Source organism: Equus caballus, unplaced genomic scaffold (assembly GCF_041296265.1).
Source record: "Equus caballus isolate H_3958 breed thoroughbred unplaced genomic scaffold, TB-T2T haplotype2-0000440, whole genome shotgun sequence".
Lineage (NCBI taxonomy): Eukaryota > Metazoa > Chordata > Mammalia > Perissodactyla > Equidae > Equus > Equus caballus.
The window spans coordinates 1109901-1125219 of record NW_027222395.1 but is presented as its reverse complement, the minus strand read 5'-3'; the positions used below and the strand labels follow the sequence as shown (position 1 = coordinate 1125219).

Sequence of the window (15319 nt, the reverse complement as noted above, 5' to 3'; positions counted from 1 at the left end):
CAGTTACTGACTGGTTCTGGCATGGGGTGAGCTGACTTGCCAGAACATAGTTGGTCCTAGGCAGACTGTCCCTTCTTGGAATGAGGAAACACTTCAAGATGTGACCTCTGCTGTCAGGTAAAGCTCAAAAGTTCAGTTAACGTCTGGTGGTGGATGTGGTGTACAAGCATAAGCCCCACTTCCTTAATGGCCTCCCAGCTCCATTTTAGAAGCCTTGAAAATGGTATTCCATTTTGTCATTGTCATCCACCACAGTCACACACCACATAACAATATTAAGGATGTTTCGGTCACTGATGGACCACATATATGACAGTGGTCCCATACAGGTAGCACCACATAGCCTAGGTGTGTAGTAGGCTCTACCACTTAGGTTTGTGTAAGTACACTGTGTGATGTTCACACAGCAATGAAATTGCCTAATGATGCATTTCTCTAAACATTTCCCTTTCATTAAGTGAGGTACACCTGTACTGATTTTAGTCTAGTGAATGTTGAATAATGAATTACTCATTTCAGTTATTTGAGTCAGCCCCACTGGCTGAGAATGGTAAAGGCTGACTGAAGCAAAAAACTAAAATTTGTTATTCAACATTCACAAAACCAAATGAGTAAAGAAGAACTTTAAGTTCTATATCAGGGTTCATGTAAGGCAAAAACATTCTAAAGGAAAGATGGATTTGAGGACATATATGATTCTGAGTGTAAATGTCTGGGTACAAGCAAAAATTCCAGGGAGCATTTCAGACTTTCGAGGCAGTGGAATTGGTGAAACCAAAGTCAAGCTCTCCAAACAGTAAAGGGGGCCCAGGTAATATCTGGAGTACAGGTGGAACAGGCAGAAAATTTCATTAATGTAATTGTATGATTTCATGAACGGACAGAGTTGGAAAATAGGATGGCAGGGTAGGGCAGAGGGACCTGGAGGGCCCAGGATGGATGGAGAGATCAGCTGGGCTGGTGGGGGGAAAGGGCCATGGGCACACCCTCTTCATGTCCCCTCCCCCACCCTCTGAAACCCTTTGTGACTCTTCAGTGCTCTGTGATGCAGGCCTGGGATTATAAGCAAGTGCGGACACTCTCAGAGCTCAGTTGCCTCAGGCAGCCTTGCGATTCAGAAAATGGAGTTCAGTCAATGGAATGTTCTCTCATTTCTGAATAGCCATATGGAGTTGTTTTTGAGCATCTGCTCAACATTCTTAGATAGTGACCGCAACCTCACCATCGTGTGTGGGTTGTGGTTGCTTCTTCTGTTCCTGTGCTTCCTGGTGGGGATTCCATCTTTACCAACCTTGTGGAAAACCAAAATCTACCAAAAGGTAAGGATCCCTGGGCAAGCCACCAACAGGGATTTTTTATTGTTGTTTCCATTTCTAGTCCCACATTTTTAAATGAGTTGGTCCAGAGAGACTCCTAAGATGGCAAGTCTGAATAGAGGATAGAACATCATCCTCCTAGGGGAATAGGCCAGGCAGGACTAGGGGTTCAGCTGGGACTGTTTCCCATTTAAAACTCACAGACCATCTGGGTGTGGTGGAGGATTCCCGGATAAAATCCCATCAGTGATTTCACGGCCCTGCATTAGGTTATTTAGAGAGTTTGGGATCTGTGTAGGAGAACACTGTTCCCAGCACTGGATCACGAGTCACATTCCCATGACGGGCGTCATTCGACCAAACCGTCCTTTGTATTGGGCAGATCAGGAGAGCAGGGCTGAGCCTCTGAGCAGACACTGGAGTGTGAGCTCTGTCCCAGGATACAGGGGCCTATCTGAGGAAGCACAGATGTGACTGTGGGCCTCAGAGTCTATGCCCTCCTTGAGCAGAGGACTTCTGACTGAGAAGATCAAGTGTGGACTCTAGCCAAAAATCCTCCTTCGAGTTTTTCAAAGAAGGAAAAATTGAAAGTATGTTATCACCTTTAGAAATTCAGAAAGGGAAAGAACACAAAGTGCTAGTAATAAAAATAGAGAGTGACATTAATCTTGGATGAATATCTGAGTTTCCTAGAGAGAGGAGCAAGCCAACTAAGTCCTCACTCCTCATTCTTTTCTTTTTGTTCTCAGCGTCAGGGCAGAGCCAAGAGGAGAAGAAAAGGTGGAACATCAAGTGGTAAGGTTCCACCTATCCCACCTGAGCTCTCCAAGGGTGACCCTTCCTGTCCTCTCCATGAGGTCCCAGGTCCATGGTCTCTGAGGATCAGTCACTAGATAGAGTCCCTCTCAGAAAATAGAGGCCTCAGAGGAAAGGCTCATGGGAAGGTAGTCAGAACCCGAGACATTTCTCAGATTCCTGCTCTGCCCAGCTCTGGGCATGAAGCAGTGATGGGCCTGGACAATGGGTGTTGCCCAGTGGGTTGCCGTGGGAGATGTCAAGAGTCAGAACTTCTGTCTCCTGACCTTGTGAAACTACGTTGACTTCCTGGATGATCAGACTCCTCTTTGAGGTAACCATTGACCTATGTTCCTCACATGGTGGTTTTCAACATCCCATGGGATAATGTATGTGACAGTACTTTATAAATGAAGCAACAAACACATGTGAACCTTATTAATATTATCATTGACCGTTTGACCACATCTACTGATTCTTGGGGCTTTCAGAGTTAATATCCCGTTAATATCCCAAGGGTCTCCCATAAAGGGACTCCCGTGTAACACCTATGCTTCTACCTTTATTACATGTAATTCACTCTTCTGGTTTCCCAGGTTGGAGAAACTACCAGAGGGAAACAGAGGAGAAAAGGAGGCTAATTTCTATTCTGAAAAGGTGACTAGTCTTTTCTTTCCTGATCCTTCTTTAACATGTTCTCTGCAATTCCAGGGATTCAGTACAGCCTGCAGTAGTCATGGGAGGGGTTTGCCATAGGAACGGGTATGTGAATGAAGGCCTTGGGGTGAGGGCTGCTGAGTGTATGGTGAAGTCATAGATGTGGGGCATTGTGAAGGGGCAGCAGGCTTCAGGTGGCCCCTCCCCTGACAGGCCAGCAGGTCCTCCTTTCCTTGTTCTGGTCCTGGCTACAGTTTTCTACTTCCTGTCTCCCGCAGGCCCCTAGGCCGGCCTCTCGATACCACCCGCATTCGTCAACTATTATGCCCAGACCCCTCCTGTGAGGTGTGTAATAGCACAACTGCTGAGATCAATCGGCTGCTGTTCCTGGAGGACCTGGAAGATGATACTGCCTCTGTGTCCTCTATGGCTTCCACAGCTTCTGGGACTGAGTCATCATTCACTCTGTCCTCTGCCTTCTCAGAAATCCCTCCAGGAGACCTAACACCATCCCCTCCACCTGACCCTTCCCCACCGCCCCCCTCCGTCCTCTCACCTAACCCAATGACACCCTTAGCTGACTTTCTTTCACCCTCACCACCGGGTCACTCTATGCCACCAGAGCCTTTTCCTCCCTTGGAGTCCAAATTCCCAGCAGACCATTCCCCACCCCAACCCCTTGCCCTTCCCCCTCTCCCACCACATGACACCCAGGCAATGGATCCTATTCTCCAACCAGAGGCCACTCTGTCTCTGAATACGATCTTCTCTCTTGACCGCACCCTTTCCCAAGATATTAACCCCTTACCAAATTTGTCCCAGATAATGAATCCCAGTGACTCACTGGCTTGTCATCACGGACCACCAAGCCTGTCTGTCTCACCACCGACAGACCACCCTTTAACTGTGACTCAATCTAAATCGGTTTCCATTTTATTGAAGTCTGTTCCAGAGAACTCATCTCCAGATAGCCCTGGTGGGTTGTCCACTTATGTCCCAACAATCAGAGGCACTGACCATTCAAGCCTGTCAATTTCAGAATTATCCTGGTGGCAAGCTTGTGCCAAAGACTTGTTCTTAGCACCTTCCACCTTGGCACCACGTGATTTTAATTGAGAGTTTCTTGCCCTCCATTCTTCAGAGTCCTCTCTGGAGAGACACCCTACAGCTAACCTTATAGAGCCTGGTAACCTCTCATTTCTCAGCCCTCATGTCCTGTCACTCCTGGAGAGACAAGTCCGAAAGAGGAGTGATTTCCTGATGTGGAAGGAAAAGGAGAAGGAGAAGGGCTCTTTCCCAAAAATCTTAGGCCAGGCCACCAACTAGATCCTTCGGGGAAAATGTCAGAGTCAAATGCTGATGAGTGTGACTCAGCATTCTCCCTTCCTTTCTGGAGCAGTGCAGGCAAACCAAAGGAGCTGCACATGCGTGAGCAGCCCCCATATCCTAAAATCTTGGAGGACCATTTACAGGAAAAATGTATGCAGCTCTTCTGGGGTCTCCCGTCTCTGCACAGCGAGTCCTTGCCCTCTGCTATCCGTGACTCAAGTGACTGCACCACAGTCTTCCTTTTCAATACCATCTCAAATGCCTCCATGAGCCAAGAATCCCCAGTACCTCTCCATCGCCCACCTCCATCCTTGCCTGAGATCCAGCCCCAACCCTTGCCTCAAACCCTGCCCCAATCCCAGCCCCTACCTCTCACTCAGGTCAAGTCCCAGGCCCACCTTAAATCCCCACTCCCAATCCTACCATCTGGTCCTCTACCCCAGATAAGGATCTGTGGAGTGTGTTACCATAGACCCCAGGATGAATCAGAGTCTCTCACCTCATCTGAAATTCAACAACTGGAATGGAAAGTGTTGCAGAAGCAACAGGAAAGTTTGTGGGGTTCCCCCTCTGTAGTCCAAAGATCTCAGGAAGAATTTTGTTCTTCAGCTCCCAACTTTCCTTACCATCAGGCCTCCCAGGCCCATGCCTCCATCTCCACCCTTCCCGTAGAGTTTCCTCTCAGTGATGAGCTGAGGAAGAAACTGGAACATCACCTTCGAAAGAGGCTCATCCAACACCAGTGGGGCCTGCCCCGCAGGATCTGTGAGTGTCTGTCACTGATGATGCCTCCAAGAGATTTCTCAGAGATAGCTAAGTCAGAAAGCAATCGTGGACTCTCACGGATCTCGGTGAACAAAGATCTAAATGTTGGATTGAGCCAATCCAAAAGCTTCCATGAGAGGGGTTCAGAACTGCTTCAGGTAGAGAAGGAGATGGGGAAGGATCAGGGGCATAGCCCAGAGAACGGCCCAAAAGCTCATCTGTTGAGTGACCCAGAGAGCTCTTCAGATAAGGATCCGGCATATGACTCTGAGAAAGACCTAAATAGTCACATGGCAAGTCTGTCAGGGAAAACTTCAAGGGCCTTGGAGGAAAGTCTAGATCAGAAACAACTTGAAAATGTCCTGAAAGCACATTTGAGCAAGAAGTTTGAGGAAATCAGTGAGGCTCGGCTCCCTGGGACTGTGTGCAGTTCATGGCATGCTAGCAAGCAGACATTGCTGCTTTCTGACAAATCCCGCACCCAAATAACACAGAGGAGTTTGCCACCTTCAGTGGGTGGGGAATCCTCCCTGAATACCTTCCAGGAGCTTTGCTTCATTGATTCCAGTGCACAACAGATGATGGAAACCCATATTAAAAGTTTCCGTATGAGGATGGAGTGGGGCCTGCCCTGCAGGGTCCTTGAATCCATACAGGCGTTTAAATTGGAAGATGCTGCATCCCAGTCCTTGCCCGATTTCTACTGTCCCCCCTCAAATAACCCAACTTTGGAAGTCGACTCCAAATCCGAGGGCTTCGAGCCCCATAGAGGAAGCTCTAAATCTGTTCTTCAAGAAAAAGCAGAAACAACAAATTCAGCCCTGGTCCTGGATCGTCTTTGCCCTGCTACTTCACCTATGGGCAGGGAAGGACAAGGGGTGCCGAGACAATCACCCTCTGGTATCAACCAAGAGATTGCAGAGGTTGTTCAGAGGAGTAAGGGTGCCAGGCAGACTCATCTGCCTGTCACATGGGGCATCACAGGCAAAGCGAGTCAGAAATTTACTCAGCTAGGCAACAGATGCCCCCCAGAGCTGCCTGCAAGGCAAGCTGGTGCCAAACATGAGACAAAGGATGAGAGAGTGAGTTCCAGTGATAGAAGAGAAGGGCGACAGGACAAAAAGATGAAGTCGGAACACTTTTCCGTGCACAACACGGCCAGGGACATATTCAGGGCCAAGGAGCTCAACGCTCTGCAGTCAAAAACTGGTAATGTGTTGACAACCAGCAAGCCAGGAAGCTCCCAAATGATACGTGAGAATCACAGTAAAATAGAAATTACTGGGACCATTGAAAGCCCTGCACCAAAAAGACAAGTTCCCCAAGACCCAAAGTCATCGGATCTTAAGGAACATCTGTTTGGGGAATTAAAGTCGAAACTGGAGAAGAGGAATCAGAGCCAGGTCCAAGGCCAACACACTGACAGGTCCCCTGCCTCAGAGAGCTTGACTTACAAGGCCTCAGCGACTCATGCCCACGGTGTCTCCAGTGGGGACATGGGAGCTTCCCAGGTGCTGCGTGTCCATCTGGAGGACAGTGGGATCAGCAGGCAGCAGCGGCAGGAGCCTTGGGTCCCTAAGAAAGACCTAAAGAGGTCCGAGGATAAGAAATTCCCACCAGCTACAATGAGAGTGAGCCCTCCGGGCCCCAACAAAGAAGAGCTTGGTGGAGGGGATGCAGGGTTGGGGACATCCCAACCTACAAGAAAGAGTTTCCCTACTCAGATCACAGCATCAGAGGAGACGCTTGGGAGCAAGTCTTCCCAGACCTCATCACAGAAGGCACAGCCTCCTCCTGAAAGTCTGTTCAGAAAAAAGATGAACCACATTTTTCAATGGCTTCATCCTGGGACAAAAGGCAAAAAGCAAGAACATCCCCAGGAAAAGGGCAACCCCATATCATCTGCACAGAGCAGAGGCCTGGTTAAAGGGAGAGCTACCGTTACTGGGACCACCACGGCTCAGAAGACCAGGACGGTCCCTGGGAAGTTCCCAGTGGAGAAACTGGGGCAGCGGTGTGCAACAGAGGTCACCCGCCCTCAAGAGCCCCTTCCTTCCCTGAGGAAGTTTGTGAAAACTGAGCAGAAGGCAGAAGAGCAGGCCCAGGCAGAGCCCGTCCAGGGGCATCCTTCCAACTACAGGGCTCCCTCCTGTAAAGTGCCAAACACCAAGTCCTGCCACCAAGAAGTTGTCTTTGCTGGCCGGAATTATCCTACATGTTCTAGATGGATCAGAGACCAGAAAGGACACCCTCAGAAAGTCGTGGCGTTTAAAGATCAGCTATTGGATCAGAAGCGTCCCTTATCTGTGCCCCGCAGGGAGCATGTGCCCCATCCAAGCTCCAGCTGCAGGCGTCAAGCCGGCCCAGGGGCCTCCAGCTGTTCTCACCACTGCTAAAGGCACTATGTTTAGGGATCCGTCTCTATGTCAACAGAAAACGCTTTTCCAGCGTTTCGAGAGCGGAAAATTTCCCACCGCAAAATAATTCCTTCTTGTGGAGAATATTAATTCTCCCCAATAAATGATTCTCTAATAATAGTGATGTCTTTTCTGTGTCCTGTGTTGGGGGCATGGGTTTCAGGTAACTCAGGCTTGTGCTTAGGGAAAAGGAGGAGTGAGTTCAGCTTTTACTGATTGCTTCCTCTGGCTTCTTAAAGGTCACCAGTGCTCTGGAGCTCTTGTTGACAAAGAGATATCACGTGCTCCCAAAAGCCCATTTCCTCCCTGATGAAGTTTGAGGAGGTGGGTTCTGCCTCCTGCCTCTTCGCTTAGCCTTAACGAAAGTGTAGAGCAGCCCACACCTTCCGCTCACTGAATGTTTTACATCCTTCAGAGAGTAGGGAAGACAGGTGTTCTCTATCCGAAGAGGGTCAAGAATAGGTATGCAATTCATAAAACAACAATGAAGAAAAAACAGTGGCTTCATCATGATTTAAAGGTCAGTGACCAGAGGACCCCACAGGGGGTGAACCCTAAATGGGATTTGGGGGGTGGGGGAGGGTATTGCTGCAGTGGATCCTGGGCTGGTGGGGGAGGGGCTAGGAACAGCACAGACACACCTTAAGAATCTGTCATGTGAGTCATATTAATGTGTTAGGGAAGAATACTTTAAACTTTACATTGAGGTTTCCCTACTGGAAAGGCACCTGGGGGAAGTGGTTCCCCTCTGTAGGTATTTCTTCAGACTGCCCAATGACATTTTGTTGCAGAGCAAAAGCATCACTCAGCTGCCAGTAGTAACAATGTTGATCAGGTAGCCACCTACCTCCCAGGATAAAATAAAGCTGAGAGTAAGGAAAAGATGACATGGAGTAAGCGAGGAGGGAAGAAAAAATGAAGAGGGGAAAGAAGGACCTTGCTGGTAGAACAAAGCTTTATGCCTCATCATCCATATGGTGACCCTGTCCTGTTTCCTGTTCCCCCCGCCCCCTCCTCAATCTGATCCAGGCATCACCACCTTGAAGCTGATCCAGGCACTGCACAGCACACTGATGCCTTATTCCAAAAAGGCACTGGGCTGTTCTTTGAATACTAAACAATATCTGCAGGGAGGTCATCAGGCATGGCATCCCCCTCTTTGGGAAGGTGATCTTTCTGCCTTCCTTCCATCTATGCTTAATAAGAATATACAAGATCTTGCCCTTAGTGTGTACAGTTCACCTATCGGGATGGAAGTGCCGCCTCTGATATTCACGGCCTTGGTGGAGCCATGGTTGGTCTCCCCCAGAACACCTGCAGCTCATGAACCAGAGGTGAGTCCCAGACTGTGCACCAGGTTACAGATATATGGGGGTCTCACCATGGACTGCACACATACCCACCCTTACAATAGGGGTTTGGAGGAAAGGCAACTCCACTTAGACAGACTGGGACTCAAAAATTGGCTGAGTATCAACTGGGGCCAAATTCAAAAAGCATTATGATGGTGAGCGTTAAATACATTAAGTTGTAGATGTCTAAGTAAAATAAAGATGTTACAAGGGTGGAAAAATAAAATACCAATTTTGTTTTCTAAAAACATGATTTTAAAAATGGAAGGGAGGAGAAAAAGGGAAAAATAGAATAAAATGATTGTTCTATAAGTAATATGAGGGGGTCAAGATATAGGTGACAAACGAAATAAGACTCCAAGTAAGGGAAAGGAATTTGAGGACATTAGAAAAGATACAAGTATAATGGTAACTATTGTAACAAAACCGAACACGCATGCGCGTGCGCGCGCGCACACACACACACACACACACACACACACACACTCTACACAAATGGGGTGAGTATCCCAGAGGGCACTGGAGGTAGTTTTCCCAGAAAGACTTGTGAATGCTAGGTGTTAAAACAAAAACCAAAAACAAAACCGGTGTCCACTACAGCCTCTCTCACTCCACACTTGTATCTTCTTGTCCAGAGTTATGCCATTGACCCCACAATGTCTGAAACTTGAGGTCAAAGAAAGAATGCAGATTCTGTGGAGGTCCTGGGAGGGGGATGGGGCCCAGGGCAGGAGACTTGAAGAGGTGAGGAGGCCATGGAGGGCTCTACCATCGATGTGGATAGACCAGCCAAAGACCAGCCTCTCAGTTTCTGCATCATCTCATCTTAGGGTCCTTTCCTTCCATTCCAGTGTAGTTACTGCCACACTCCAGAGCTTATCACCAGGAACACTTCAGCCATCCAGATTATTACAGTCGGACATTCCACCCCTTGGCCTCGTCTCTCATTCTTCTGATTCACATGCCCCTTGTTAACTTTCCAACTCCAGGCCATTCATTTTTCCACTTACTCCTTGTCTGTCCGTCAAGCTCTTGTTTACATTTCCTCCCTCTCCGGGGTAGACTTGATGGTCTGTCAGGTAACCAACATTTAAACAGCTCCGCTACTAATGGGCCCCATCCAATCCCTTTTAATCCTTCCTGTCTGGCAAAATCCCATCTCTCTGCCTTTCCCAGAAATGCCTTCCTATATCTAATTGATCACTATTGGATTAAATCTCACAATGGAGTCTACCGATGCCACAGTAAATTCAGCCCCAGCACTAGCTGGAAATCACTCACTCATTCCACAAAGAATTATCCCATGCTTACTAACATGAGAACAAAACAAATGGAGCTTAGGTCGCTGTTTCCTTACTCCATTCTCTCTCCAGGGACACTCAAATTTATTTCAAATCTCCTCCACTTTCCTCAAATTTAGGCTGTCTCCATTTGCTCAGTAGATGTGCTGGACCACTGATCACAGAGGAACTAGAAGTCAGGAGACAGGAACTTTCCGTCAATAAAGCTTCACAAAAACCTTTTCCCGTTCCTCCTTTCCTTCTTTCCTGTTATATGAAAAGACGTTTCCTTCCTAACCTCAGTGATTACACTTCCTGAAATGTCCTTATTGAGAGAGCTGAACCCTCGTCTTGACGGACTGAGCCCCCTTGCCAGGTATCCTCTCGTCCCCTCCCTCTCTTTAGGAGGCACCCAGCTTCTTTCATTATTTTAAGCTTCTATTACAGAGATGTTTAAACACGCACAAGAGCCGTGGAACTTCCCATGCACCCCTGACCCCACTTTCACTGTCATCATCTTGCACGTGTGATACGGCCCGTCTCCTACACTACGGTTAAGGGGCAAAAGCCCATGGGAACATCCTGCCGTCCGTCTCTCAGGTGTATGCTTTGTGCCCATGTCACAGCTCTCATGTTTCTTTGACATTTACTACCTGTGGAGCTCACTGACCCAAGACAGATGGACAGAGCCATGGGGAGGAAACGCACTGAGCTTTAGATGCTCTGGCCATCAGTTCTGCTCAGCCCTGTAGTCAAGCCTGAAAAGTCACTGAGTTAACTCCTCCCTCCACCCCACGCAGAAAGGAATCTTCCTAAGCAAATGCAGTGCACGGTGTTGCAGTCCCTCAGTCACACAGTGACTGCAGCACGTAGAGAGCACAGAAGGAGAAAACTGTACATGTGATAAGGACTTCACAACACCATGCAAGTGTTTTCAAAGATTTAGAAGAAAGTTTTTTTCCTGTAATACATTTAAAACTAGCTACTGTATGATGAGTTAAACACAGGAGATCAAACACTTTTTTATCTCCTCTCCTTCCCCAAAAGCAAAATATTACATGAAAAGATGCTCCACATCATTAGTCACCAGGGAAATGCAAATCAAAACCACTGTGAGATAGCACTTCACACACAGGATGGCTAGAATCAAAAAGTTAGATAATAGCAAGTGTTAGAAGGCCAAGAAACTGAAACCCTTCTATGCTGCTGGTGGGTATGAAAAATGGTGCAGCTGTTTTGGAAAACCGTCTGGCAGTTGCTCAAAAGTTAAACACAGAATTACCATATTACCTAGAAATTCCACTTCTAGCTAGACACTCAAGAGAAATGAAAACATATGTCCACACAAAAACTTGTACACAAATGTCCATAGCAGTATTATTCATAACGGTCAAAAGACAGAAACAACCTAAACGTCCATCAACTGACGAATGGGTAAATAAACTACGGTATATCCACACAATGTAATATTTTTTGGCAATAAAAAGTACTGATACATGCTACAATATGCACAAACCCTGACAACATTACGCAGAAGTGAAAGAGGCCAGTCACAAATAACCTCATATGATTCCATTCATACGAAATGTCCAGAACAGGGAAATCTAGAGTGAGAGGAAGTAGACTAGTGGTTGCTTAGGGCTGGGGGGATGAGAGGACAGGGGCATGACAGCTAAAGGTTATGAAGTTTCTTTTTGAAGTCATGAAAATGCTTTAAAATTGACTGTGGTGATGGTTACCCATCTGTGAATATACTAAAAATCATGGAATTATACACTTTAAATGGGTAAGATGTATAGTATGTGAACTATATTTCAATAAAGCTGCTAAAACAAGTAAAGGATTTAAAAAGAATAAGGCCCTTGAGGATGACAAGAAGGGGAGAAGATATGACAAAAGATGTCAACACAATTTTTGAAGACGGAAATCCGGTGCAGGAGTGGTAACTGACTAGCAGAGCAGAGGAAGTGCCGGCAAACCAACTCACACCACAAAACCCCAGAAGACGGACGACCCAGTGGCACCAGATAAGGAAGAAATTAAGGGTTTCATGCTGTACACATGTTGAATATTTTGTTCTTTCCTTTGGTTTTTGTTTTATATTATGTATAATTTTTTAAAAAAAATTTTGGGGGGGATGCTCTTTTCCAGTATTTTGTGAAACCCTGTTGGAATGTTAGCACACTTTAAATGTGCAAAGAGGATCCAGGGTTTCTTGCCTGGGACAGAACCTGCGACAACTGTTTTAAAGTCACCATTGCACACTTCTGGGGTCTGGGTACGCTAGTGATGGCAGCTGCGGGAATCAAAGCCAGAAATCTCAAAGGTTAGGCAAAATTTGGGACAACAGCCAACGGTCCATTTTTAAAATGTATTTATTTAAAGATAAACTTGTGGAAAAGTTGCATGGATGGTAAACAACCATATACCCTTTATCCAGGTGTACCCATTAGTATTTTGACCCATTTTCGATATCTCTCCACTTTGTCTCTGTCTCCGCTCCCTCCCTCCCCTTTCTCTCTATATCAGCACACACACACACACACACACACACACACACGAGTGTCCATGAATGTGCCATGTCCGCGCCCAGGATCCAAACCGGCGAAATGCTGGGCCACCAAAGCAGAGTGTACAAACTTAACCACTTGGCCATGGGGCCGGCCCCACCTGAAACTATTGTTGGTGGAGCTGATCTTGCTCAGACTTTAAAGGATGATTTGACAATCATGAGTCCTGGGGACCTTAGGGGCAGTCAGGACCAGACTTGCTATAAAAAAACAATGCCAGAGAAGCAAAGATACATAGAGGGATTTGTCTGAACAGAGACCTCCTGCAGTCGAGGGAGGGTACATGAGAGGGGTGGGCTTGAAGTGTACCTTCCTTTTGGGTAGAGACGATGGTGAAGCTGTGGATGAGGGAGAAGACAGGGAAAGAAAGGAGCTGTCGTTACTGGTAAACCCTCTCACATGGGAGGGAAAGGATTGGGTGTCTGCGGCCAAGATAGATTCATCAGACTCAGCGAGGGAATGCGGGCAGGCAAAGGGAGGACATGACACAGGGCTTCATTCCAGCAGTTTAGCACTAAACAATGAAGCTGTTAAAGTTATAACTATTAAATGACTAGCTAGAGTGGGGGGAGATGAAATAAATATATATACACCATCAACAAAAATGACATTATTGTTTAAAAAGGTACAGAGATGTCAATGGGAATTTGGGGGAAAAGATAGAAAGTAGATGGGGAAAAAATCATAAAACCTTTCATGGAAGAAGTAACCATAGGTGTGATTCAAAAAAAATCTAAAGGTACTGTCAAATATGATTACAACTGTGCTCATTAGAAGTTATGCTAAAGAGAAGCCTAGTCCCTAAATCAAGATGAGTTTGACCCTGCAGGTCATGGTCCAGCACAATTGCTCTGTAAAATAATGGAAAAGTTTAAAATTTTGCTGGGAGGAGGGGATTTGGCAGAGAAAAAGAGGGAGCAGCAGGGTGAGACACAGTATGGGTGGAGGGGGCCAGATTTGAGAACCTTTAGAGGCTGACTAGCCTAAGAGGGATTCGGGGAAAAGAAGAACTACCAAACATTTTCAAGTTGTTTGCCCTGGGTCCACGGATGTGCCACGCCCTTGTGGCCCTCTTTCTCATGCTTTCTGTTGGTTGATACAGGCTACTCTGTTCTCTCATGCTTTTTGGTGATAGTGGATTCTTTTGAGGAGATAATGGGAGGTGGGGCTGCTGCTGAGTGTATTTCTGGTTTCATACAGGTAAAAACACATTACGTATGAGGGGAAGTTTTAGTTGAAGGCCGAGTAGATCTTGGGGATGTAAATCCCTGGACCGACTTTCAAAGATGACGTGGGGGTCCAAAAGGAGATTGCCAAGCAATAAAAGGCTCTTAGGTAATAGCTGGGTAACAGAATAAATAGAAAATTTCACCAAGGTGAAATATACGCTATGGTGAATATGTGGAGTTGGAAGGTAAGTTGGAAGTATCTAAAGGGCCTCAGAGGGGTGGACTGATTTGCTGGCCTGGATGGTGGGGGAAGGGTTGTGGGTTCATCACTTCCGTGTTTTCCCCTCCCCAACCATCAAGAACCTTTGGTGTCTATGCTAAAGCTCTGTGATGTGGGCCTGGAACTCTAGTCTAGAATGTGCACTCTTAACGCCCAGCTGCCTGAGGTGGCAGTGCACTTCTGGTGACGCAGATCACCCTCTTTGTCTGAGGAATGTTAATGCACCATGGCTGAGCTCCAGCTTGAGTTCCTAGGTATTCCCATCCCTGCCTTCCTGTGTGGCGTGGGGCTCCTTCTTCTGTCACTCTGCTACCTAAAGAGGAGTCCATGTTTCCCAATATTTCGGAAAGAGAGAGACATCAATCAGGTAAGTAAATCAGGTCCCTCAGAAATATCAAATCTTTCTTTTCAAATAGATGCATTCAATGCTATCAATTTCCCCCTAAGTACTGCTTTTGCTATACCTTATAAATTTTAATAAGTTCTATTTTAATTTTCATTTAGTTTAAAATACTTTGAGACTTCTTCCTTGACCAATGTGTTTAGTAGCGTGTTGTTTAATCTCCAAACATTTTAGGATTTCCAGCTATCCTTCTGTAATTGATTCCTAGTTTAATTCCATTATGGTCTGAAAACATACTTTGTACAATCTCTATTTATTTTTGTTAAAGTGTGTTTTGTGGCCAAGAACGTGGTCTATCTTGGTGAATGTTCCATGAGAGTTTGAGAAGAATGTGTATTATCGGATGAAGTACTCTACAAAATGTCAATTAGATCACGTTGACTGATGGTGCTGTTCAGGTCAACTGCATCTATACTGATTTTCTGCCTGCTGAATCTGTCCATTTCTGAGAGAGAGGGTGAAATCTCCAAACATAACAATGGATTCAACTATTTCTCTTTGCAGTTCTACCAGTTTTTGCCTCATATTTTGACACTATGTTGTTCGATGTATACATGTTGAGGACTGTGTGTCTTGTTGGAGCATGGACCCTTTATGGTTATGTAATACCCCTCTTTATCCCTGATAGTTTTCCTTGTTCTGAAGTCTGCTTTGTCTGAAATTAATATAGTTACTCCTGTTTTCTTTTGGTTAGTGTCAGCATGGTACAGTTTTCTCTGTCTTTATTTGTAATCTATCTGTATCTTTATTTTTAAAGTGGGCATTTTGTATACAACATCTAATTGGGTCTTGTTTTTTTATCCACTGACAGTCTCTGTTTTTTAATTGGTGAATTTACACCATTTATATTTAGTGATTTTTAAAAAATACGGTAGGACTCATATCTACAATGTCTATAACTGTTTACTATTCATTATATCTATTCTTTTTTCTTCTCTTTTTCTGCGTTTTCTGGTTTTAGACAAGCATTTTATATGATTCCATTT

General features: G+C 46.0%; 2 protein-coding genes across 49 annotated transcripts in view; one reads left to right on the top strand and one right to left on the bottom strand.

Moving 5' to 3' along the window:
• The window catches only part of LOC138923053 (ral guanine nucleotide dissociation stimulator-like), a 90334-nt gene that overhangs the window by 34985 nt on the left and 40030 nt on the right, over positions 1-15319 (bottom strand). The window lies entirely within an intron of this gene.
• LOC138923042 (spermatogenesis-associated protein 31D3-like) lies at positions 1082-4053 on the top strand. The gene is made up of 4 exons (XM_070259553.1): positions 1082-1319; positions 2066-2111; positions 2708-2768; positions 3047-4053. The coding sequence occupies exons 1-4, from the start codon at positions 1122-1124 to the stop codon at positions 3882-3884; spliced, it is 1143 nt and encodes a 380-aa protein (XP_070115654.1). The 5' UTR covers positions 1082-1121; the 3' UTR covers positions 3885-4053.